Source organism: Macaca thibetana, chromosome 13 (assembly GCF_024542745.1).
Source record: "Macaca thibetana thibetana isolate TM-01 chromosome 13, ASM2454274v1, whole genome shotgun sequence".
NCBI lineage: Eukaryota > Metazoa > Chordata > Mammalia > Primates > Cercopithecidae > Macaca > Macaca thibetana.
The window spans coordinates 74102915-74130800 of NC_065590.1; the positions used below are offsets into that span (position 1 = coordinate 74102915).

At 40.4% G+C, this 27886-nt stretch overlaps 1 protein-coding gene across 7 annotated transcripts in view; it reads right to left on the bottom strand.

The window, feature by feature from the left end:
- LTBP1 (latent transforming growth factor beta binding protein 1) overlaps positions 1 to 27886 on the bottom strand; it is a 446965-nt gene that overhangs the window by 261677 nt on the left and 157402 nt on the right. For all 7 annotated transcript variants that reach the window (XM_050754120.1, XM_050754119.1, XM_050754124.1 and 4 more), the window contains one exon: positions 22345 to 22514. In XM_050754120.1, the coding sequence (XP_050610077.1) occupies positions 22345 to 22514 (170 nt within the window). The remainder of the gene's footprint in view (positions 1 to 22344; positions 22515 to 27886) is intronic.

The following is a 27886-nucleotide window of genomic DNA, read 5'->3' on the forward strand; positions in this document are numbered from 1 at the left end:
TCAAATAAGTTATCTTTGAGATAAATGCCACTTAACCAAAGAGCTAAAATTAGAAGGACTTGAACACATCAGCTGGGTTGGCCATCTCACTTAGAAGAAGAAAAATGATTCCTCTGGAGGAGAAAGCCCTCCATTCTTCTCAAATGGTTTTCCAAGACATTTTCTCCTTCACCAGTCATTCTAACCCTGGAGGATCAAGACATGTTGTCTGAGGTGGGGAGATGTCCTAGTGGCCGAGCAGGCCTTCTGGCACCTTGCAAAATGACATCCAATAGGAAGCTACTATCAGTCAATACTTTAAATCGAGGACTAGCAAACTTTTTCTACAAAGGGCCAAACTGTAACTATATTAGGATTGCAGACCAAAAGGACTCTATTGCTATTCAACTCTGCGGACCCACTTAGCTGGAAAGCAGCCTGTCAAAAACAATATGTAAATGAGTGGGCATGGCGGTGTTCCAATCAAACTTTACTTGAACACTTCGGTAACCCCTCCTTTAAATGCTTATAGGACATTTTAAAGTTATCTGGGAGTCTACCTTAGAAATTTAAAAAAAAAAAAAAATGAATCCTGATTTCACCAGCAGATAAAATTCACCTAGTTTGATTTGTTTTTTTACAGTAGCACAAACAAATCAGCTTATAATCTAAGTTGTTAGACAATGCTTACAAATATCTTGAGGATACTTTGTGTGTTCAAGTGTGTGAAACCCAAGAAAAAAACAGACAACATTTTCCCACTTCAAAAGAATATAAACTCCTATTTTTTCTGGCTCGTGGTACAATAATGAAATTAGAATCTGTGTGCCAACTATTTTGTCTTCTCTGGCATTAACTTGTAGCACCAGCAGCTGCCACACAGATGCTCACACAGTCACCTAAATTATGCTCACTTAGGCGAACGGAGACATCCAAAGAAAGCAAGCACTTAATCATTATTCCCATTTCACCTCCCAGTTACAGTAGTCACTTTATAAGCACTGGAGATTCTCCGGGTCTATTGTTTTTAAAAACTTCTTATATTTCTTTGCCAAAAAAAAAATGTTTTGGCTTGGAATCATCTGGATTTTCAAAAGGCAGAGACAGTTTCATATGACTTAATTCTGATTTTTACAATGTTCACATCTTCTTGGAAGCAGAAGCTATATTTTATTTCATATAAAAATGCTTGTGTTTTACAAGCATTCTGCTATAAAGTAATCTAATTCTAAAACTGACACTTGTATTCTAAGCGGGTCCTCTCATCTTCATGAAGCACTTACTTCTACATTATAATTAGCTTTAGGTTTTCATGCCAATCTTCTCAAAATTGGTAGTGAAAATGCGCTACTGCTTTTGACACTAGATTATTATCCAGAGCTCTAACAGGATCTCCATAAATGCTGGATGGATTAGAAAATATGTTCTCCCATCTTTACTCCTTGAAAATCATTCCCACATATTTAGGGTATAGTGTAAAAAGTTTAAGTTTTAAAGTTCACCAAACAAAGATCCATGCTCTGAGCTTCAAATTCCTCACATGTGACACGCTGAAGGCAATACCACTCACCTTTCAAGAATTTAGTAGGAATTCACTAACAGTGGACACAAGCTCTCCTGCAAAGGCCATTTGATCTATCAGAGGCCTCTTCTTTGAATGCCTTGAATAAGGTAATACTCAAGGACTCCTGATGCCTTGCAGAGATTAGGTATCCAATAATTTTGGAATAGACAAAGTAACCCGAAGGTGTCCATGGGGCAAGGGTGACTGTCGGATCTCACAGAGATCCAAGACTCATAGGATGCTGGAGGTCATTTTGGTCTAAGGTCCTGCTGCACCAGTGAGAAAACAAGCTCAGAACTAACCAGAGGCAGAAGACCATCCCGAGTGGCACCTACTGGGTGATTAGGAATTCTAAGTCTGAGAAGCAAAAGTTAGGCCAGTCAGGAGTTAACAGGGAAACCACTGGCACAGCTTCTGTGCTTGGTCCTTCAGAGGAAAAAAAAAATGCAATTTTTCGACCCCAAAATCTTAAGCAAGCACTTTAAAACTTTGTGTTTTAGAGGCCTTGGCTAGAGGCACAGATTGCCTGGAGCCATGCAGCACCTCCACTGGGCCTCCTAGTCAGTCAAGACACTCAAGAGTCAACATCCTGTCCACAGCGTCTGCCAGACCCTGTGCAAATTTATACCTCCAAGAAGAGGCACTGGCACTCGGTTTCAAACAAACCACAGATATTCAGAGTGAATGGTGAATGGGATGGAAGTGAAGCCGATACCCCTCCTCCCATGATAAAAAGCTTTCGTTTCTGTTTTGGGGTTGTTAACAACAGAGAAAAACACAAAACGGTGAAAACTGTTCTTGACAAACAGACATCAGTCTAGAAAAGAGCACAGTTGCCCTTGTTCGGTCATTAGACTAGGATGTGACCAAAAGCAAAGTCAGCCAAAGAAATAAATAAAACAAGTTCAAGACTCACATCAGATGTCATGAACAAATACAGTCTCCTCAGCATTCGTCCAGAATGCCGTGACAGCACATTAGCATGCATCCAACTTAAACAACGGGGACCAATCAGCACAGGCAATATCCTCTGGGAAGAAGCAACCTCTCTGTGGTTTAAAGCCACCACCCAGTTTAAAGAGACCTACAGGCTGATTCAATACACAAGTCACGTGTACACTCTTCAGGGTGTGAGAGACTGAGCTAACAGTTCATTCTCCCGCTTGCAGTTCATCGCTTACCCGAAGGCCAAGAATTCTTTGAAGGACAAATCATAAAAATATTAAATAACGCTTAGAATAACAGGACTTTATTGTTCAGCTCTCCAGGCTTGCTTAACTCCTCCTGGACTATTAAAATAATGCCCATAGACTGCTCTGTGTTCCTCAAGTAAGGTGTTATGTAAATAAAAATTAATATCAAATCTATTACTTCACCAGGCTGCCCCAGTCCTGGAAACCCCTCCAAGAAGGAAACTCAGATGAGATCACTAGTACTGATGTGGACAGTTCCACAGGTAAGAATCCAGAGTAACCTTTCGCTCCATCTCTTGAGTTACTGAGGCAGGAGTAACTAAAGAAAGGGACAGAGAGAGCAACAATTGCTACACCAATGATAGAAATCTAAGTCTAAGATCAAGGAAAAGCATAAGTCATTATGGCTTGGAAATCTTGCCATCTTTACAAAAGACATTTTTCCCCTAAAAATTTACCCAAACAATGGCCAATCATATTTTTAAAAATTAAAACCACTTTTAATTAAATATGCTAAAGAGAATAACTGAATAAGCAACAGGAAATAGCAGTTTCTCATGTACTTTTGAAAAGGAAAACAGAAAATTCTTTGCTACTAAAATTTCACAACATATTATGCAAGAATCATCTTGACACATGATGGAAACTTCTAACTTTATAGATAAAATCTGTGTAAGATATTTAATTTTTGAAAGAGACACCGTGGGACAGCCTGGTGTGGTTCTGGGGCCACTAAAACTGAGGTGCCCTGTTGCTGCCTCTGGTTACCGGAATGCCTTCAGCAAGTGCTGTCGCCTCTGTCCCTGGACTGCAGTCCAGAGTCTGTCCTGAACTTTTATGGGTGTTCCACATCCCTAAACTGAAGAAGTATGCCTGGACAGTTGAACCCCTTCAGGGTCTATGATGTTAAAAAAAAAAAAAACATTTTATAAAAAGGACAGACCATGAGAATGTCAAAAAGCCATGGATTTGTTTTCCTCGTTCTCCACTTTTATTACCAACTGTATTTTCTTTTCCCAATCACTGGCCCCAGAGTCATACCAGGCTGTTACCGGTGTCTGTTCCAGGTATCTCTGTTCCAGGCTGTTCCAGGTGTCTCTTTCAAAATGACTTTTAAAACTCACCTGGTCTAGAACATATCTGGAAATCCCTCATCTAGAACACATCTGGAAATCCCTCCTCTGCTCCTAATTCTGAATATTAAGAGAACCTACTAGTGTTGCCCCATCCAGAACGGATAGTAGTATTTGAAATGCTGTGACTGAGAGTTGAAGAAACACATCCTCCAAGAAGAAAGGTCGTGAATCCGTTCATAAAAAGAGGAAAAAAGAAAGGAGTAGCGAGAGCTCAATGTACCCAATCTCCCAATTCTGAATTGAGAATGTAATCCACAGCCACAGTCTAGAATCCTGACAATCATGGGAGCCACACTTGACAAGGGTTCAATGAGTTTGCCCTGGGTTTTGGGGAACTGGGGAGAGTGAAAGGCATCACGGTTAAAGATGTTACTCTAAGAGTCTGTCTCCCAAGGGGGAAACCATTTAAAAGATACATTTTTTCAGAAATGAAAAATAGCTACCTCCCTCAAAGATTCTATGCCAGTCTTTGCAGCAGCACAGCTTTAAATTCCACACCATGGCCATGTGGCTAGAGGACCCGGATGTGCAGACGTGCAACTGACAAGAAGACTGACTTCACTGCTCTCTGTAAACAGAACAAGGAGCAGAGCAATCAACACACTTACCTGTCTTCCATCTCTACTATGCATGCAATCTGCCTAGTTTGCATAGGCTCTTTACAACAACAGTGGATTACATATGCTTCACATGACTCAAATTTTCTGTCCCTTAATTTTGGAACCATAGTTAGGTTTTATTTATCCCCACATTTGTTGTTTTTCAAAGAGCAAGTAAATGGAGGCATTTGACCATTTCTATAAATAACACCTATCTGTATGTGGAGAAGCAAGCTTGACTAAATGATAGATATCTGCTGGACTATTTGTTTACCAAGGAACACATTTGATGGCTTACTCATAAGCTAAACAGGGGGCCATTCTTCTCAAGGATCCCAAATTATCTCTACCACACACTTTGAAAATTAGAATCCTATATATTTGTTATGACAAATTATTTCCAACAAAATCTAACTCCCTGAAAGGAAAGTAAGACCCTTTCCTACCTACGTCCAACCTAACCTTGCCTCCCATCACATCTCCATGTAAAGCCAGGGCCTGAGCCAGGCCACATTGTCCACATGTCCCCACTCAGACACCTCACTCACGCAGTTTCCTTTCCCTAAAAACCTCTTCCTCTTCCTTCCCACATTACATCCTTTTGACTCAACTAAAATACTCCTTCCCTCCACGATTTTCACTGACCTAGGCACAACCAAATGTTTCAACCCTCCATTTTCTCTTGACTCTTTGCAGACACTTCTATGGATATTTCTCCACTTTTCCCACCTTCCTTTGGCCTCAGTCAGGCCAAAGAAAACAGTCTGTATTCTTATCCTCCTTTTCTATCTATAACAAATGTCCCACCTGGTGATTCTCTTTTTAGGACTGGAAGAGAGAATGTGGTAAGAGGGGAGTGTCATGGGAATGGAATAAAGGGGTTGGAAATGAAGAGGCCTGTATGAACTGAGGCTGAGAATCCACGGGAAGATGGACAATGGGAAGGGAAAGCAACAGGAAGGGCAGACAATGGGAAGGGCAGAGAAATGACTTTTACTCAAACAACTAATAGCTGGAAGTCACAAAACTTTAAAGGAGTTGAATGCCTCAGGCTTCTACCACCTTTGTAAAGAGGGCTTGGGAATTTTCTTCGGACACCAAGGCAGACATAGTGAAGGAAATGACTTATTACACTTCAGGAAATTTAAATTCTGCTTAAGAGGAAAAAAAAAAAAAAAAAAAGAGTCAAAAGACAAGGCAGAAAAGAAAACCAAAACCTCCTGGGCCCTGAACACACATTCTGAGTCACTGGAGCTGCCAGGCCAGAAGTAGATATCTTGATGTGCCTCTAAGGGATCCCAATTCTTTCATGCAAGGAATAAAAATCCAGAGCAAACAAAAATAAAATTATAACTTGAATGCATTATATTTTAAGAATCACCAAAGAAGTCAAAGATATGAACATTTTTGCAATGGCCAAAACAACTCTCAAGTTTGATGGATTCAATGGAGACAAAAATCTGTTGAAGCAGTTATATAGAAAATCGGCATTTTAAAATCTCTCAATTAATTTAGAATTACAGTATCAGGGAATCCAAGCTTGCAGAATACTGATTCTGTCATTTACTTCATTTTTTGTTTTTTCCCAGTACAAACTTCTCTCTGGCTCAGTTTTTAAATGACTGCATCCAATGGCCCCAAATACTCCCCCCACGGGACTACTGCCAAACTCAATAGAGCTCATCATTAGGAAAGATTTCAGCCTCAATATCCTTTTCTCAAAATCATATATATCTAGCTATGCTCCAGTATTATGTGATAAATAAAACTGAAAAACGATCAGTTGCCAATAAACAAATTACTGATGTATAATTGTACACTGTAAATTTTCTAGCTGTCAGCTAATTCTTTTTAGGTTGACCATTTTCAGCTTCCTCGTTTCCTTTGACTTTCATTAAAAGAGTGCCTCTTCTGTTAAACACTGTGATGGTTTTAAAATATGTCCACAAATTCCCTGATATTTCTCTCTTTAAGAGGTGAAATCTAAAAGCCTAATCTCCCCTTGGACATAGGCTAGTTTTTGTGAATCTTGTCTAAGAACAAACCAGACATGGTGGCTAATGCCTGTAATCCCTGCACTTTGGGAGGCTGAGGCAGGAGGATTGCTTGAGTTCAGGAGATCCAGACTAACACTGGCAACATAGCAAGACCCTGTTTCTAAAAAATAAATAAATAACAGAATAAAAATGGAATGATGCTTTGCAACTTCGGAGACTACATCATAAAAGACACTGTGGCTTCTGTCTTGGTCTGTCTGTTGGATCACTCACTCTGGGGGAAGCCAACTCCCAAGCTATGAGAATAGTCAAGCAGTCTAAGGTGAGACTCACTCATGGGGCAAAGAACTGAAGTCTCCTGCCAACAGTCACATGAGTGAACCACCTTGAAAGTATCTTCTAGGCCCAGTCAAGCCTTCAGATAACTGCAGCTCTTACTAATATCCTGGCTGGAGTTTCATGAAAGAAACTGAGCCAGAACCAACCAACTGAGGTCCCTCTAAATTCCTGAACCACAGAAACTCTTAAGGTAATGTTTATGGCTTTAAACCACTACAGTTTGGAGTAATTTTTATGCAACAACTGATAACTAACATAAACATACACACACACAAAACACATTCCTCTTCCCTTCTGCTTTTCTTTTTGCCCAGATTCTGAGAACAACAGAAATTATGGACCTTTCTAAATGCACAAAAGCACTGTCTACATGAATGGCAGACTCGAGAAACAAGGACTGAGTGCCTACTAGGCTACAGAGAGCAAATACACACGACAATCATGTAAGCTGCAATCACACCCATTTTGCCAACAAGGAAACCACAGAGATGTTCATCAGAAGCTTGACCATGGTTGTTCTGTTAGGAAACAGTGAAGCTGGGATTTTAATGCAAGCCCTTGTTCTTTCTTTCCTCAATATACCCCAATGCCTCTCCTATACTTGTAATGAGCATTACTATGAAAAATATATGACACTTAGGAAAGTGAATGCTATACACTTGGGAAATTAGGATGAGGGAGAGAAACAAGCATAGATTGAGTACCTATGTTATGTGCTCTGCAGTATGCTAGATATCTTATATCGACTTCACCTCACTTTATTCTCACAACAGTCCTACAGAACAAGTCTTAAGATCTTTATCTGTAAGACAAAGAAACTGACAATAAGAAGTTCAAAGGGAAAGAATACAATAAAACTATCCACACGCTCTACCCTTTAGGATGTTGAATCCAGAGCGCATAAAAAGATACTCAGAATAATGCCATCCAACCTATCTACCTCACAAGACTGTGGCAGGGGCCATGTGAAATAATTTGTATGGATATCATTTATAGGCTATAAAATTCTTTTTTTTTTTTTTTTTTGAGACGGAGTCTCACGCTGTCGCCCAGGCTGGAGTGCAGTGGCGCGATCTCCGCTCACTGCAAGCTCCGCCTCCCGGGTTCCCGCCATTCTCCTGCCTCAGCCTCCTGAGTAGCTGGGACCACAGGCGCCCGCCACCGCGCCCGGCTAATTTTTTTTTGTATTTTTAGTAGAGACGGGGTTTCACCGTGGTCTCGATCTGCTGACCTTGTGATCCGCCCGCCTCGGCCTCCCAAAGTGCTGGGATTACAGGCTTGAGCCACCGCGCCCGGCCTAGGCTATAAAATTCTATGCAAATCAAAGAAAAAATCCTTACACGTGGTCAGTTTTAACTGGAGCAACTGTTAGAAAAGCTCAAACCAGTAGTGACACTTAAACCATGATATACTATAGAGCAAAATATATAACCACTTCCAAATCTAGGAAAATTTTCATCTTGTGATATTTGCTTTCAGATCATAACTATTATTAAAGACTCTAGAATAACGCAAGATTCTACTGTGGACTTTGGTTCCACCGTCATTTCCAGATACCACCTGATAATTTGACTTTGTTTGACAGGGATCCTAATGAACGTCAACCAGCTATAGGAACCCACTGATTAGAAAGGTTTACTCTGCATCTGAATAATTTTTTTTTTTTTTTTTTTTTTTTTTTTTTTGAGACGGAGTCTTGCTCTGTCTCCCAGGCTGGAGTGCAGTGGCACAATCTCAGCTCACTGCAACCTCCGCCTTCTGGGTTCAAGTGATTCTCCTGCCTCAGCCTGCCAAGTAGCTGGGATTACAGACATGCACCACCATGCCCAGCTAATTTTTGTATTTTTAGTAGAGATGGGGGTTTCACCATGTCAGCCAGGCTGGTGTCAAACTCCTGACCTCAAGTGATCTGCCTGCCTCAGCCTCCTAAAGTGCTGGGATTACAGGCATGAGCCACTGTGCCTGGCCGCATTTGAGTAATTTTTGTTAAGCTAAACAACTCTTGTTAGCAGCTCTATAGTTACATAACAAATTTTTAAAACATGTTATTGTGTTAAAAGTCTTACATATAATACAATTTTAAAATATCTAAAATATAGTCACATTTGACTTTGCACTAGCCTAAAGATAACTTACACAAACGGCTAAAGTGGCACTTTTTTTCAATGAAAAAGATTGATTTCTGTAATTTTAAACTCATTTTTCAGTTCCTAACTTAAGGAATACATTTTAAGTAGTAGTCAAGTAATATGCAAGTATTATAATATTTAATTAATGCACATAAAGTGCTTAGTACCATGGTTGGCATGCAGAAAGTGCTAAAGAGATGAGGAGGAGGAGGGTGGAACTTACCTCGTGTCTTTGCTGAGACAAAGGAGCCTATGTCCAAATTTCCTAACTACCTGATCTTCAATTTACAATATCTTCAGCACATGTGTTTGTATTTTCTTGCTTAGAGTATATGTTCTTAAGGTATATTAAGGTGTGGTTTGGAAACTGGGATCTCTGACAAGAAACAACATGAATCACTTTCTCCATTAATATTCTTTGAAAAACCCCTTCAAAGAGAGGCATCTAATTTTGCTAGATTTCCACGTTCAAGACATGGCAGAGCATGCCTGTTATGTACTTACACACATACCGCACTGTGGTTGCCAGAAAACCCATATCAAAAAAAAAGATGAATGAACACAAGGCATGATGGGATCCCAGGAATCTTACTGAAAAGGTTTCCCAATCCACATTCACTAACTGAAGCTAGACATTCTCCATTCCACGCGGGAAAGAATCCCCCAGACCTGAGAAGGCTTCTGTTAAAAATTCCAATGGAAGCTGAGACATGAATAGGGCAATACCATCAAGGTCCTAGTAACCCACAGGCCAGGCAGAACAATTCTCCAAGTGTTGCAGAGGTCTCAGGGAACTGATGGAACTGACCCACCCACTCCTCTTTCCATGTGCCAAGCTTGCTTAGAAGTGAATGCGGATAGGACTAAGAGCTATAAAGGGAGTGAGGAAAAGCTGAGCAGCTGGGTTTTCCCTCTCTAGAAGTCAAGCTTTGGTGCTGTGCCTAATCAGGACATGCAGCTGTTACACAGCAGAGTAGAAATAGAACTTGTACTAGCTGAGGTCTCTTGCCTACAAAACAACAAGAGGGTGCACATTATCTCGAGCAACAGGATGTTCAAGTGCACTTGGGTACAGCAAGAAGGAGACAGAAAAGAGAACTCAGAACCCAGAACCAGCTGACCATATAAGCCAAACCTCATGGAGCCTAAGACACAGCTGAGTAACTGAAAAGATGTTCAGAATCCACAGCACTGGTAGCAACCCCATTATATGCTGCCCATGCCCACCTCCCTTCAGAAATGCTGTTGAACTTCATTCTTGTACCCAACATTAACATGGTAGGATTGGCTACTTCTCTGGCTACTTCTGCTTCTTTTCGGTATTATATTTCCGTTCCAGTTACTTACTGTTTAATTCTAACTTACGAATTCCTTAAGAGAGATTCTGATTAATCTAATTTCGTCAACATCATTCCTGTTTGGGAAAGCGCCTCTGCCACGCCACCTTACAGGCAGCTGCCACCTCAGATTGGCTTTACTTGAGTCAAGTGCCTACCCGTTTTCCAGTCTACTGTGGCCAGAAGGTGAGGTCACCCATAACATCGCTTTTGCCGAAAGGCAGCCTGTCTGATTACAATAGTTATCATCTGCTCTAAGACTAATGATTGATTTGTCCAGATTGTTTTAAAAAGTAAATATGCCCTGCTGAAATGGTAATTTCGGAAAAACAACAGATTTCAAGGGAACTGGCATGCAGCAGACCGGATGCATATGCCTTTCTCGTGGTAGATTCATGGTAGAGGAGGAAGAGAGGAAACACGCAAATCCTCTTGAAGTTCCCACTCAGAACCCATAGATTCGTTCCACCCACACTCGATTGGTCAAAGCAAGTCACATGGTCAAGCCCGGCGTTAAAGGGACTAGCAAAATCCACGATCCCCACAGAAAGCCCTGGCAAGATGGAGGGCGGGTGGTGGAAGAACTAGAAAGAACTATGCATATATTATACAATCTACCATGTTTATTATTTATTCTCGGATGAATAATATTCTCGGAGAAAGTCAAATCAGTCAGAGAATCATTCTTAACAAAACTATATCCACCACCTTTTCTCTCCTATAAAGACAAACTAAAGTGCATTTAAATATTCCTTCATTTTCATTAAATTTCCACAGTTACCAAAACCAAAACAAACAAAAACTCTTTGGACCAGAAAGCATGTACCTAACTGAATCACAAAAGGTCAGTACAGTATTTTTGACTGATGAATAAAGGAAAAAAATATAAATCAAAAGATTTTGTTTGGGGGAGGATTACACTGTAACCTTCTAAAGTAAAGCAGATGCATGCTCCAGCCAGCTCCTCCATGGAATGTAAGCTGAAAGCGTGGGAGGAAGAGCTCTTGGTTTCTGCTGGATCTCAGTCAAGCAGTTGCACTCATGAGATGCACCTGTAGCCATTAAGGGGTGTTGGTTAAACAAGGAGCCCAGCTGCCGGGTGCCTGTGCTTCCAGGCCTTGTTAGGGAAGAGCACTCAATCCCACACAAGAAGCCCAGAGGCCATCAACACAGGCACGGCCACCGCCCTCTCACCTGCTCTCCGGATGCTTTTCTTTCTCTCACTAAAGCTTTCTAAATCTGTTTATAGGATATAAGGACTTTCAAATAATTACGATGTTTTTCACAAAACACTGCATATTTAAAATATTTTCATTCAATAAGGAAAAAAAAAGCTAGAACCTTGGAAAAGCAAACTTGTGAAGCGCAGTTAGGGCTACAAGAATTTTTCTTAATGGAGCTTCCTTTATGGATAATGTAAGAAACTAAAAAAAAAGACTTTACAAAATATATTTCCACTGAAGAAAATCAGACTAATTAGAAAGTTTTCCAACAGAACTAAAAGAAAAGAAAATGTATTTAAAAGTGTCAGAAAGTGGATCTAATGAGAAATAACGATGATAATCACCAAAGTCAGCTCCATGCAAATTATATTTACTCAGGGAGAGATTTGGGCATTATTTTTCCCAACTTGCATACCATGCTAAGTATTAAGAAATTGCATGTAAGTCTGAGTAGTCAACCACGTACTAAAGAGGTTCTGTAGTCTTTTAATAGCATAGTACTTTGCTTAATAAAGATGACATTTAATTGCAAAAAAAATTACTTTAAAAAATACACATAAAATACTGTTGGTGGGAGTAGAAATTAGTTCAATCATTGTGGAAAGCAGTTTGGCAATTCCTCAAAGAGCTAAAAGCAGAACTACCATTCAACCCAGCAATCCCATTACTGGATATATACCCAGAGGAAATCATTCTACCTTAAAGACACATGCACGTGAATGAATGTTCATTGCAGCACTATTCGCAATAGCAAAGACATGGAATCATCCTAAATGCTCATCAACAACAGACTGGATAAAGAAAATATGGTACATATATGCCATGAAATACTATGCAGCCATAAAAAAGAATGAGATCATGTCTCCTGCAGAAACATGGATGGAGCTGGAGGCTATTATCCTTAGCAAACTATGCAGGAACAGAAAACCCAATACCACATGTTCTCACTTGTAAGTGGGAGCTAAATGATAAGAACTTATGAACACAAAGAAGGGAATAACAGACCCTGGGGTCTACTTGAAGTGGGAGGGTAAAAGGAGGGAAAAGGGCAGAAAAGATAACTATTATACTGGGCTTAATACCTGGGTGATGAAATAATCTGTACAACAAACACCCATGACGCGTGTTTACCTAGGTAACACACTTTCACATGTACCTCTAAACCTAAAAGTTAAAAAAATACACACATATATACTTGATTGAATATATGTGTGTATATATACACACAGCCATCATACATATATACACGTATGTATTTCTTGGTTTAAAGTTTGCTTGTCAGAAGAATTAATATAACCATATTGCAATTACCTCTTAGGAAAGAAAGTTGTTCTCCAGTCATGTATTAACTTCTACCTCCTTTGTATGGGAACAAAAAGAAATTAGGGCAGCCAGAGTAGGGTTAATATTCAGGAGATATTAAAAAACAAACAATGCAGAACTAAAATCACAGAAAATAACACAAAGCCATTTTTAAGAAATGTCACATATAAAACGTAAGAAAGGTATTTATGGGCCGGGCACAGTGCTCTCGCCTGTAATTCCAGCACTTTGGGAGGCTGAGGCGGGTGGATCACGAGGTCAGGAGATCGAGACCATCCTGGCTAACACAGTGAAACCCCATCTCTACTAAAAATACAAAAAAATGAGCTGGGCATAGTGGTGGGCGCCTACAGTCCCAGCTACTCCGGAGGCTGAAGCAGGAGAATGGCATGAACCCGGGAGGTGGAGCTTGCAGTGAGCCGAGATCTCGCCTCTACACTCCAGCCTGGGAGACAGAGCGAGACTCCGTCTCAAAAAAAAGAAAGAAAGAAAGGTATTTATGGATCCTTACGTCAAAGTGAGGATGGACTTACTCCAATGCAGTCATTTTCAACATTAAGAGGACTCTTCTATAAGGAATCTAATTCATGAGAAGACAAAGCATTCTACTTTAAGTCCCTGGGAAACATCTCATGAGCAGTATTTTGCATGGGCCTATTTTATTTTGAATCAAAACTATAATTTCTATTCTAATAATGATTAATTTCCTCACAACTCTTTCCCAATCCAAAAGTAAAATCTACTAAAACCCTCAATTTCTGGCAAAGATATCCTAAGGCTGAGGAGCCCCCATCTCTTTTCTTTTTCTTTGCTTTAGTTTCCCCACATGTAAACAATAAATTCATTTGTATTACTTTTCCCTAGGGAAAAAAAATCAGTCTGACTCCAGAATATTCTGGAGCCATACAGTATTGATTTCTTAAAATCAGTCTCAACACCTATAAATGTCCTTGAATTTGCTTGTTTCTTATAAACTCTTGGGCCCTTGGAATTAAAACCTTTCTCTGGCAGTGAAGGCTGCTCATCAAGGAATTTAAACTACGTGGTCCTTCACCCTAGAAGGTTTTTCTTCTTTGCTGTTTTCATATTGCTGGATGAGCTTCTTGGAAGTGTTGATAACCAATCCATATCTACTGTTTCACAGTCATCTTAAACTTCATGTGGCCTATCAGGGGGCAAAGAGAATAATCATGTTCGTACGGCTTCCCTGAACTGGGATGTTACCAAATAGCTCTCAGATATACCATCCTCCCCTCCACGCCCTAACCCAGGATAACATGCATAGCAAGACTGCTCATGAACTTTTCTTTGCAATAGATCATATCCTGTCCTTGAATGAAATCTGGATTCCCAAGGATACCAGCTCAGCAGAACCCTGTTCATCCACATTCACCAGAATGCCTTCTCAGGTGTCAGTCTGTACACAGTTATAATGTTGTTTTACTGTCTAGGCTTTCAGACCGAAAAATTTGCCATAAATCAGTGAAAAGTAGATGTCTTTCTTTCAGGAATCTTTAGTACTAACATCCACATGGTCATACAGCTGGGAAACTGGCTCACGGTTCCTGAGTCCCACACAGAATTGTGTATGGGACAAGCAGCTTAAGGAACTTGCTGATTTTGCAAGGAAAAAAAGCACAAAGCTTTATCATTATTCCTTCTTTAAAACAGTTTGTTTTCACACCTAATACTCATCTTAAATGCTTAAGCAGTTTTTGTTGGTTTTCATCAGCTCTTGTAAGGTCATTTATGGCTGGTCCAACTTCCACGGCCTTTTAGTACCCACTGGGTTGGTGTAAGCCAATCCCAAAGACACGTTTTTGTTTTTGTTTTTGTTTTTTTGCACACAAGTTAAAGGTAGTCTCCATGCAGGGAGGGCTTTCAATGCTGCAGAACGTGTTCTCTGGAAGTCTTCTCTCCCAAGGACCCACTTGGTCCATCTGGAAAGCTCTGCCCTATAAGGCTCCCAATCAATCTGTCAGGACCTGTCAGCAAGGATGTCTCAGAGGAGCAGAGTTGCCCACATCCTAGATTTCTCCTGCTGCTGCTTCTGTTCTCTCTTCACATGAGTGTGATTACCACCCATATCCTAAACTTCAACATCCACATTAAGGCTACAGCAGTTCTCAGGACCAGACTCTTCCTCAATAGCATTTTCAAATGGCTCCTCCTCTGAAGATCTCCAGGTTGCAATTCATCCCATGCATAAAAATGCTGCTCCAATTCCCCTCATCTATACTTACTATATTTACCTTTATCCAGTTGCCACCCCAAGGATTTTCCCGTCTTCTGCAGCATCTATCCCATAATGGGTGCTCTCAGCTATACCAGGGACACCTCCCATGAGCATTCGGTAACTGGCACTAGGCATCCAGAGCCTTTAAGCAATGTTCTTGCCCACCTCCCTGAAGTGGCTGGCATAGGCAGATCTGTCCATGTTAAATACCTCCTATCTCCTAACATTCAGCTTTGTTTTACCAAAGCAAAAATCTTGAATGTCTCCTCTAAGTCTCTGCCAAACCACTCTGCTCTCTCACTCAGGGCAACCAGGAAGACCCAGACAATCTTACTGGTAACCTCTTTGTGGTATCAGACTGCAACCATAAAGAATCTTTGCTCCAGACACATGAACTTCCTTTTTCAAGGGGAGACAAAACCATTTATCCTCAAACCCTGAGATGTTTTCATAACTTGCCATGCTTCTTAATGTCAGTCTGAACTGAAGCCTGAAGGCTAATGCTACAGGCAAGACATTCAACCACAGTATTAATAAAAGTAAAAAGAAGAGGCCTTGTATGTCCAAAGCGTCCATACTTCTCTTAGTGTGGAACTATGGACTGAGATCAGGCCAGAACTGGGATTCAGGAGTTCAGGCCATAAAGCTGCTGCTATGAGAACAACAGACTCTCTGCATCTGTCTCAGACCAGAGCTCAGGAGACCTGGGGAGCTGTTCTATCTTCAAATGGAGGTGCCAGATTTCAGTCAGCCCATGATTGATGGCTGGGAGTCAAGCTGCCCCAGCCTGTTGCAAAGACTGAGAGAGGGCAGCACAGACCAGAACTCAGGGTTAAGACGTCTCCCGTGGTGCCAGCACGGGTGGGAATTACATTTTCTTCTGTCAGAAGTCACTTAATAGGGACCCTGTGTGTGCTTCTTCACTTCTGTGGTTTCTTATTTAAACAAAAAAGGTTAGGTGTAACACTTTAAGTAAAAAGTGGGCTTGACCTCATTTTTCCTTTCCTTTTTTTTTTTTTTTTTCAATTTAATGGTACTATGTGTTTGGAAATGCCAGTCATTTCTCTCTCTCTCCCCCCTACAATAGCACATCAGAGGACAACTAGGCAATTTAAGAGCCTGAGTTATATCTATTTAAAGATTTTTAAGAAGTTACTGTATAAAACATGACATCTGCCTTTCCTGAAATTATTTAACACTTTAAGTAAACAGTGGGCTTGTCCTCACTTTTCTTTTTTTTTCTTTTTTTGCAATTTAACAGTACTATGTGTTTGCAAATGCCAGTCATTTCTCTCTCTTTCTCTTTCTCCCCCACGTTAGCACATCAGGAGATAAATTGGCAAATTTTTTAAGAGCCTGAGCTATATCTGTTTAAAGACCTTTAAGAAGTTACTGTTTAAAACATGACATCTGCCACTGCTAAAATTTTACATTTCTGCTTTGTTGAATTTAAATAACTAAAACTTTAGATGACTTTGAAATATAAGTATCCTATTTAAAACCTAAGCCCATCTTGAGAGAACAACAACTGGAATAAGCAATGAGAAATCCAATTTGGAGAAGTTCAAATTTCTAAATCATTCCAAATATTAAAGTGATGTAGTAGAAAAGGGACTAAAGAGGCGAATGCTTAAATTGGAGCTTCTCTAATCTTTTAGATCTTCTTTGCACAGTCTGGAAACCAGTTGTCTAGGGAACCATGTCAGTTACATGGCCATTGCTGCTCATCCTAAAGATCTCCTTTATAAGAAGTTCTACAATCTATCTTAGTAAGTCCTTCGGTGTCTTATAACTATGATGATAAATACGTCCTTCCACCATAGACTGTACTTAAAATATTATTTGCTGGCTTTAATATTATAAAACATTCCATATCATTTTTACTACGACAGCCCACAGTATGATGTAGACACTTACTATACCCTCAAGGACTTTTTCTAGCAGGTTGTGTCAAACTAATCTCTTTTTGTGTGAGTTACTTGGGTTTGCTCCTGAACATGTGCTATTCTAATCTTGACTGACCATTTTTATAAGATGGTCTTCCAAATGTTATGTCATTTCCATTTTCTTCCTCTGGGTTAAAATATATATATATACACTATACTAAACACAATATAATTTGGTTTACATACGGAATTCTTTCCTACAAGTCACCAATGAAAACACTGTATAAAGCAGACCCCACCCCTACCCCATACCACCGTTAAGACTTCTGAGAGCTTATGAGCTCAATTCCTTGGAGCTGAAACTGAGTCTCATAACTACCTACTTGGCAATAATTTTTCATAAATATTTGTTATTTTAAATTGAGATATGATTCACATGCCACAGAATTCACCCTTAAGTGTATAATTAAGTTTGTTGGGTTTTTTTTTTTTTTTTTAGTATTTTCAGGTTGTGCAACCAGCATGACAACCTAATTCCAGAACATTTTCACCACCCCAAAAGAAACCTCTTACCTATAAATAACTATTCCCTATTCCCACTATCCCCTGTCCCTGGCAACCGCTAATCTTCTTTCTGTGTCTGTGGATTTGCCTACTCTGGACGTCTTATAGAAATGGACTCATATAGCATGTAGTCTGGATTCTTTCACTCAGCTTGTTTTCAAAGTTCATCCATGTTGTAGCATCTATCAATATCTTATTCCTTTTTATGGCTGAGTAATACTCCTACACTGTATAGAGATATATAGCTCAGTTTGTTTATCCATTCATCAGTTGATGGACATTTGGGGTTGTTCCCACTCTCTTGGCTATTATAAGTAATGTTGCTATGAACATTCATGTACAAGTTTTTGTGCGAACATATGTTTTCAGTTCTTTTGGATATATAGCTAGGTGTGGAATTGCTGGGTTATATACTTCTATATTTAACTTTTTTGAGAAACTCATACAGTATCTTAATGTGATACTGTGTTGTGATATGGCTGGTACTGGTTCATCCCATAAAAATATTTCTACCAATACCAAAAAGTTTTCTATAAGCAACCAGGAGTAACATCCCATTCCTTTCCCAATTGCTGTGTGGTCTGTCATTCTAAAATTAAAAGAAACGAGACTTATCTAACACAAGCGGTTTCCTGGTAGTTCATGCTTTTCTGGGTGCCTTCAAACTAAGTGGGAACATATCTGAGAATTGTCATGCTCTGGAGGGTGGGTTGGTGGGGACACTGAGAATGAAGGACAGCTGCTAGAGGCATGGCCTCTTGGGTAGCTTTTGTCATGTTCCAGGCACCAATCAATCAGGTCCAATATCTAGATGTTTTCAGTGGAATGAGAGACTGTGAGTCTCTAGATCAAGAACTGGCAAACTATAGCCCATGAGCCAAATCCAGCCACCTGATCTCCTACAACCTGAGAGGTAAGAACGATATTTACATGTTTAATAGATACATTTTAAATAGCTATATAAATATCTACCTAAGATCCTCAATTTGCCTATTGTCTCACAAAGTCTAAAGTATTCCCTAAAAGTCTGCCAATCCCTGCTCTAGATGATACTGATGCAAATTAAATTATTTTAAGGCCAACAAATAAAGCAGAACACTAAAAGTTACTAATTTATCACTAGAAATATCCCTTACCGGCTGGGCATGGTGGCTCACGCCTGTAATCCCAACACCTTGGGAGGCCGAGGTGGGCGGATCACTTGAGGTCAGGTGTGGCCAACCAGCCTGGCCAACATGGTGAAACCCTGTCTCTACTAAAAATACAAAAACTAGCTGGGCAGTAGTGGCGCACACCTGTAATCCCAGCTACTTGGGAGGCTGAGGCAGGAGAATTGCTTGAGACTGGGAGGCAGAGGTTGTGGTTAGCTAAGATCGTGCCACTGCACCCCATTATTCATAATAGCCAAGAGAGTGGGAACAACCCCAAATGTCCATCAACTGATGAATGGATAAACAAACTGAGATATATATCTCTATACAATGTGGGAGTATTACTCAGCCATAAAAAGGAATAAGATACTGATATATGCTACAACACGGATGAACTTTGAAAAGACGCTGGAAAAAAAAAAGATATCCTTTACCAAAGACCAGAGAACACTTAGCACAGGATGTCAAGTTACCTAGAAAGTGACCAAGAAGACTGGTAAATATACAGAATCAAATTAGGAAAAGCAGTGTGTACACATTGGACAGGGATGGTGAATTGCGTTATCGAAACTCTGGCAAAATCCATAAAATAGTCATCCCTCCCAAAAGAAAGCACCTCACTAGCAACTTGGTTAGTTTCTCTCTATCTATAATGTTTTCTCTGGAGAGTGCTACGTTTGACACATTAATGTATTTTACTTTACTTAATCCATTGCCTCCATCCTCATCTCTTTCCTGCTTATTCAAAACAATTGTTCTTTTTCTCTTACCAAGTGTCGAGAGCAAATCCTTATTCCCTTGGGCTTGTAGACTACTGTTTCCTCCTATTATGAGCTAAAAGTTGCACAGTGCTTGGAGCTCAAGGTATGCATTATTATTATTGCTCTTGTAATATATCAATATTAAACATACCAACTGGTAATTACTGTAGACCCCGTTTAATCACTTTTAAAGGGAGAAGATAACACTTGTTATTGCCAACCTAAATGTCTTCTCTAGTTCTAGTAGCTTCTCAAAAGTAATGGCAGTGGACTACTATGACATACCTCACTCCTTCAATTTCACTCCAAGATACATCATGCTCAAACCATCTTAGCATCTTCTGTTTTTCTAAAGAATCACAACTATCAGTTTCTGTTTGACCTTCAAATCTTTCAGCACAATAAGAAATTAATCTGTTTGCATTTGATCCCTTCTGTAAATATGAAAATGAAGATGCTAAAAGCTGCTTTTCCTCAGACTTCTCTGACTAACTTTTCCTTCCTTTCTGTTCCATGTAAGGCTTCCTTGGAGCCTCCTCTTTTACCTACCACAGAATGGAAGTATGCAGAGACACAGTATGTTTAGGTCCTTCCTACTACTTGTACCTCCTTTCCAGTTTTAATCATCTTTAGTGGTTCTTACTCCATTTTGCTATTTCAGTATCCTTCATGGTCCTGCCAAATTACCTCTTTTAAAAACTTTCCAACTAGCCCTCCAGCTCTCGGTAGAGCTATGGCCTCAGCAAAAATAGCCACATCTCCCTTCTTGCCTTTCCCACACGCTTAACTCTTTCAGTTAATTCCTGAGCTTTTTGAACAACAGCCATCTTTTAGGGGGTTTGAGCAGAGAACACTATCACTATGATAATACACATTAGTCCACATTCTTTTACTAGCTCTCTACTGTGTAGAAAATATATTTAAACAGGATGAGTGGGAAAGTTATGGACAGAACAGATAAGAAACTTATCTTCACAGTCTTCTAAAATATAATCTCATCTTTCAGAACACAGTTCAACCAAGATTTGAGAGTTTAAAATACATGTATACACATGAGTGTGGGAATACACACAGAGTGGGAATTTTCATTCCAATAACAAATTATAGAAAACAAATCAAAACCACAGTCTAGTCTCTAGTCTTAATACCAGTGTTCTCTAACCATCTTTTCCTGATACCTCCAGATAATTCAGATTTCTCTTCTTTTATCAGTATGATCATAAACTTTAAAAACTCTCTTCCCGGATAGGTGCGGTGGCTCACGCCTGTAATCCCAGCACTTTGGGAGGCCGAGGCGAGCAGATCACAAGGTCAGGAGATCGAGACCATCCTGGCTAACACCATGAAACCCCACCTCTACTAAAAATACAAAAAATTAGCTGGGCATGGTGGCGGCGCCTGTAGTCCCAGCTACTCGGGAGGCTGAGGCAGAAGAATAGCGTGAACCCGGAAGGCGGAGCTTGCACTGAGCCGAGATCACACCACTGCACTCCAGCCTGGGCGACAGAGCAAGACTCCGCCTCAAAAAAAAAAAAAAAAAAAAAAACACACCTCTCCTCCCATCACACTCTGATTTGGGAGCTGTTTTTTAAAAAATTGTCATCTATATAAAACCCCAAGGAAAGAAGAAGTCCATCTTTTACTTAATTAATTTATTTAAATGAATTTTAATTTATTTATTTAAAGAGATAAATGACGGCTTACCCTCAGAAGCATCCTTCACGAAAAAGATCCTGCCTGTCTAGTTAAGAAGCGTAATGATAAATAGGTCATCACAGGTAACTTTTATCAGAGGATTCAGAGCACAACTGCCATAAGCCTTCACACAAAAACATGACATTTATATTTAAGAAAAAGATGGTGCATGACTGTAGTCCTAGCTACTTAGGAGGCTGAGATGGGAGTAGCCACCGGTCACTGAGCAGGACTTTCTCAAAAGACAAAAAGTGGATGTACAAACCTGCTGTTAGATACTCTTTCTGTTAAATGACCAATTCTGAGGGAAGAGTCAATCATTTTAGATTCAGTACAGAAACGGGGAGGTGGAGTGGGTGTAGGGAACCAAAGCCACAACGCATATGGACTTCACAAGTGCCAAACAGTAGTAAAAACTGTATCTCAACTCTTCATACTGTTCCCAGTGGTGAAAGATGGTCCTTTTTTCCACCTCACAACTGGCATTCTCTTTCACTACCTATGGTGCAGGCAATCAGTCAACATGTGACAGGGCAGGAAGCCGCTGGAACGAGAGTATGTGTCTAGCTCTCGCCTTTGGATGGGCTGCGCCTCACTCCAGAACGTTTTCTCCAGATGCTGCCAGCAGACACTCTGTAATACCTAAACCACAAATCATCACATTCCCCACCCTTTGAGCCAGGCCTTGTCCTTGAGCTTCCCACATAGCGAGATATTAACCAAGCTGGCCACTGATACAATAGTGCTTTACAAATTCAGAGAAATCTGCCACGCCAGCTGCTTGATACACTAAAAACTAGGTGAGCCTTATAATGTAAAAATATCCACTGTAGGAGAACCTCAGAGTGCCATGCAGGACATTTCAGACGTTTCACAAGGCACGAGTCCTGGCTAGCTTACTAAAGAAAATATTTCATCAATGTAAACATGTCAGACATATGACTGGACCCGAAATTAGAGCAAATATGTTAGACATGAAGCCATCTTGCAGAAACAGAATGACAGGCAGGTCACTTCAGATTCATTTCCAAAATCCAGGAAAAGCTGCTTTTCCTCAGAAGAAGGAAACCATGCTAAATTTCTGCTGTCTGGTTGTTTTAGGAACCAATGTGGATTTTTAGTGACTCTCGAATTTTATCTACTGTGACACATTAAAGCCGTCTACACTGAACAAAGCATTTCCAAACTCTGATACCGTAACTTAGGAAAATGGTTGATAACACTATACTCACGCTGAAAAGGTGCCGCAACTTGATCCTGCACGTATCTTAAAGGGAAAGAACCTTCAGTGGACTGCTCTCCCGAAATCCCCTTCTGGGCTGGAAAGTACTTGGGCTTGAGCACATATTCCTGGGTCTGGCTATGGTGAATCATCACGCTCTGGGAGGAAAGGGGAGTCACTCTGGGAAGAAACAAAATAAAGAGAAGGAATTAAATAATGGACTTTTAAAAGTCAGCTAATAAGGAAAGGATAAGAAATGAGTTAAATGTAGAAAGGAGCATCAATTCCAAGCAAGGCTCTTTTTTTTCCCTTCAAATATTGTCACTGAGCACTCATGACATACAAGGAGGTAAATGACGGATTACCCTCAGAAGCATCCTTCACAAAAAAGATCCTGCCTGTCTAGTTAAGAAGCGTAATGATAAATAGGTCATCACAGGTAACTTTTATCAGAGGATTCAGAGCACAATTGCCATAAGCCTTCACACAAAAACATGGCATTTATATTTAAGAAAAAGATGGTGCGTGACTGTGGTCCTAGCTACTCAGGAGGTTGAGATGGGATGATCACTTGAGCCCAGGAGTTTGAGACTGGAGTGAACTATGACTGCACCACTGCACTCCGGCCTGGACGACAAGAGTAAGACCCCATCTCTAAAAAGGGAAAAAAGACAAAGATGTTTACACAGACAGGTATATATTTAATAAGAGTGCAGCACTGGAAATGGGAAAGGGGAAAATAGGGAAGAAAGTACAGGAAGGGAATTATGCAAGAAATCCCCACCTTGATTAGTTAAGCAAAATCAATCATAAACAATTAAAGCCTGTATGATCCAGTGGACCTTCTAACTCTGCCTACCACTAAAGGTTAGCTGGTTAATCTCTTTAAGCCTCAGTTACCTAATCTGTACTGTAGAATCTCTGCGACCCCGAGCTGAGAAAAACAGTGATTGTAAAAATCTGAACAAATGCAAACTAAAAGAATAATAATTTTAATTCCCTTTTGAAATATAAATTACGATGCCGCTTTGGGAAACAATTTTTTATGCTGTGTCTCATAATGATATAAATCATACTATTTGAGTTAAATGTGTTATAATTATACTCTCATTATCTTTTTAATAGCACGAGTCAAGACTTCTGGGAACTTCTGAACATGATTACTATGTGCTCATCCTCCTGGTCCAACCCTTGTTTTCTGTGACAGTTCTCTTCTACTACATCTAATTCATATTTTAAAATAAGCCTCTGCCCAGATTCAGTTATTCCCTGAGGAAGAGGAATGAAAAATATAAAGAAGATATACCAACTAATTCCAGAATATGCAAAATTGCTACTGAAATGGTTAGGACAGTGCATTTTTGCAGCAAGCTGAGCCTTTAGAAAGGAACATGCTCTCTAATGCAATCTGACCCAAAACACTGACCCTAAGGAGGGACTGACTATCTGCACAAGGGGAAGAAATGATGCCATGGCAGTTAGTGCAAAAGGCAAATTGTCAAGCCACCCAAAACATTGTATGGTGATACAATGTCTCATATCAAAAGCAGCAAAAGAAACGTTAATAGTCTCACTCTATTGGATTCGTTCTCATTGGAGCTGGTGAATGAGCTATTCCATGGGACAAGGCATCCATGAGATAAAGGAACAGAAGAGGCTAGAATTAGGGTGCTTCCCTCTTAGTCAGTAATCTGGATCTACCCCTTAAAATCCTGTCGTTTCAGGAAAGCCTGGAAAATCTATTTTGGGCCTGGATTTTCCCAGATGCGGTACCATGCAAGGGCACTCCCTTTGTCACCAGACTAATGACTAAATTACTAAAAGCCTGAGGTTTAACATTGCGAACACTTTTGTTTTGATGATGTAAGTGTTGTTTTGAACATTAAGTGTGTTTGGTTGGGATAGAGCAGCAAGTGAAACAGCTGGACACATCTGGTAGTGACTGATAAGAACCACAAGTCTCTTCTATCAGCCTCTTGGAAACAGGAATCCTCCGCATCTCGGAAGCAACTTGCCCTCTGGCCACGCTGCCACCCTGTCACCATGCTACTCTGACCCACTGAGAGATGTACAGGCTAGCTCCTATTCAGGAAAGGAAACCCCAGCTTTCCAGGAGACCTTGGGCTACTGCACCTAATTCGTGCCCCAACCACAGCCAGAAAGGTAAAAGTATGGGGTCCGCCTTCTACTTGAGGTTGTCTCTTGTCTCCCCTCTGAATCAAGGAAGCAGAGGACGAGAAATGAGCTGAAAGCATACATGTGGACGGGCCTTTTTTCCCTGAATGTAACAGAAAGGTAATAAACAAACGAGGTAAAACCAAGCTGTACTAGGTCTAGAACTTAAGTAACAGCCCTCAGCCATCACTAACTTAAGGAAATCAGTAGTTAAGTGCCACTACTGTCTACATATTCCTCAAGTTACAAACACATTGCAAATATGGAGCTACACACAGCTGCCCCCACTCCCTTACCTTCTCCTTCTTCCCCCATGACAGGGGTGTGTGCACAGGTACCCCACAGGCTAATGCCCCTCTGCCCCACAGCCCCACAGAGACAGAAGCAAGGCCATGGACAGGACCCCTGCTGAGGCAAGTAGAGGAAACTGTCCCATTACTCATCCTACAAGCATTATGTGAAATCATCACCCTACGCTCTCTTCTTCACCTTCTCCTTCATGGTTGGTGTCCACTTTTTTTCTCTAATTTCATTATTCACAGTTATTTCCACTTCAGACCACCTTGCAGTCTTACAAATATATATTCTCTTTACTTCTTCCTTTCCTTCTCTGTTACCCTGAGTATTTCAGAGAAAAGTCTCTCTCCACTTAAACTGGGATTTCCTCCTCCCTTCCCTCTTCTCCAGAAAAAGAAAAGCTTTACTATCACCAGTGAACATCAAATTAGTTATAGCAATGTAACCGTAATTTTTTTAAATGGGGGACTAAATTTAAAAGAGAAAATTATATTACAAACTGCAGAGATTCTGGTTCAAACTGGTTGGCAGGGGCACCCGTATATTTCCCCTTCCTCCAAAGACATCCTTAAAGTTTCAGGTAAGAAATTAAAAAGATATAAATCCAGGGTTGATATCTAGCTATTATGCAATAGTACAGCCACATTAGTGGTTTAAAATATTTAAATACTCTGTACTGATGAAGCGCTACTATCCCAATGCCCTAAGAGCCCCTCCCACTGATGGATCTCCCTGTCCCATCCACTGGGCCCCCTAAGACATCTCCTCAATCCTATAAATAAAGAGTTAACCTTTGACAGAGCTGGAGAACTCAGGGTCTCTGCTCCAGCATCCCTTCTGATTGATCCAGACCTGTTCTACACAGGTTAATAAATACGTTTCATATCATCCATTAATAAACACACAAGAGACATTTCAACAAATCTGTAAGAGATTCAACATGCACCAAGAAACACTGGCTGTTGTAACAGGGTGGAGCAAGCCATGGCCTTAAAAAATATTTTTCTAACTTCTTTCACCTCAATCCACAGTAAAAAGTACATTTTACAAGGAGATCCAATCCATATCTACATATATGTCTGTGTTTTGGCATAACTAAAACAAATTTTACAAAACAGTGTTTATCCTTACGATGTGCAGGGCACCCTGATATGTTCTCTTCTAAGCTATTCTTTTCATATAATCTTGAGTCACTACATGTATTTCATGACTTCATGAGTTCCCTAATAGGTTACAACCCGGTAGTTCAAGGGCACTGGTCAGGAGTCACTGTGAAAGAGTACAGACACAGAGGAAGCAGTCATCGCAGGGGACCACAGAAAGGTTAGGAATACTTAAGCCAAGTAAAGGGTGAAAATGAGATGTAGGGCTGAACAGTGTTACCTCAATTGAAAGCCTATATATGAAGACAATTGTTTTCCCCAACTCAAGCAAGGGAGGAGAAGTCAATGCCTGACTTCAAAGCTTCAAAGGACAGGCTGACTTTAGTTGGTGGCTGATGACTTTAAGTTGAAGCCAGTGCTCATTTACCATTCCCAAAATCCTAGGGCTCTTGAGAATTATGCTCAGATCATGCCACTGCACTCCAGCCTGGGCAACAGAGTGAGACTCTGTCTCAAAAAAAAAAAAAAAAAAAAAAAAAAAAAAGACTTTCTACCAGCAAAAAGATCACATATAATTTGAAGGCTCAGAGGATCACGAGCATTTTCGAGCAATAAGATATTTTTAAATTTTAATTTAAAAATTAATTTCAATTTTAAACAATTAATGTACTTTTTTTAGACATAATGCTATTATATACTTAACGGACTAAGGTATAGTGTAAACATAACTTTTACATGTACTTGGAAACCAAAATATTCATGTGACTTGCTTTATTGGGATACCCACTTTCTTGGTCTGGATGTGAACCCTCAGTATTTCCCAGTGTGCCTATAATGACTTTGGGAAGAAGGCTGGGGGACAGGGGTGAAGTAAATAAGCTAAGTCTTCATTTACTAGAGCAAGACATTTTAGACAACATCTAAAGTGAATAAATGGAGACGGGGCCATATGGAGATAACTCTAAGAACTAATAGGACTTGAGGATCAAATGAGCAAAGGGGTGGGGACAGCCAGGAAAGGAGTCCAGCAACTTGCAGGTTTCAAGCCCACTGGAAGGATATTTTTGGTTCAAAGCCGAGGGGAAAAGTAAGTGCGATGAGGTGTGCCGAGCCACGTCTGTCAGAAGAAAGGGCCACTCTATGAGAGGGCAAGAATGATTATGCCAGTTTAGAAAGAGAAATGTGGGGTGGATCTCTAAGGAGAAGTTAGGAAAAGCCTCTGAGTTTAGGATAGTGACATTCTAGGAGAGGCCAACATCTTCAAATGCAAAAATGTTGCAGGAAAAACAACAGGGAGCCACACGGTCCTGGAGGACACTCACACTTAATGGTAGGGACATAAAGAGAATATAGGAGGACAAAAAAGTCAGAAGAGGAGAAAAACAAGAATCAAGTCAGTTCAAAAATGGTAAGTGGAAGAAAGTTTCTAGGAGGAAGCGGGAGAGGATCACCTGCAAATTGCTGCAGAAAACCAAAGGAATAAGAAATCCGGAAAGGCCGCTGGGTTTGGTGGAAGGTCACTAATCTAAACGAACAAGGGCCAGAGAAATCAACAGTGTGGTGTTAGGAATGGTAGGAGCCAAAATATGACTGCATATTATGTGATGGGGAGATACTAGTGACACACAGAAAAGAAAGAACAAGAGAAACAGGCCAGAGGCTGGGGTCTGGCTCACCATCTGAAGACTTGAATCTGCAGAAACCTCTGTATCTTTGTAAGCAAAGGGAAACAATCGCATAAAACTGCTTTCTTTAAAAGAAAGAATTAGTCACATACTGTTTACACTGCTGCCTTCCTAGTGGCAAGTTTTGGCGCACAGACGGACTAAACTTTTCCATATTTCTACTAAATCCATTATTTGACCTGCGGAGAGGGTGGGAGGATCTGGCAGAACACAAGGCCCTTTCCAGTTAAGAAAAGGGCTTTGGACCTCACAGAAAGGAACCCCCAATAGCACAAAAAGTTTCCCACAGAAG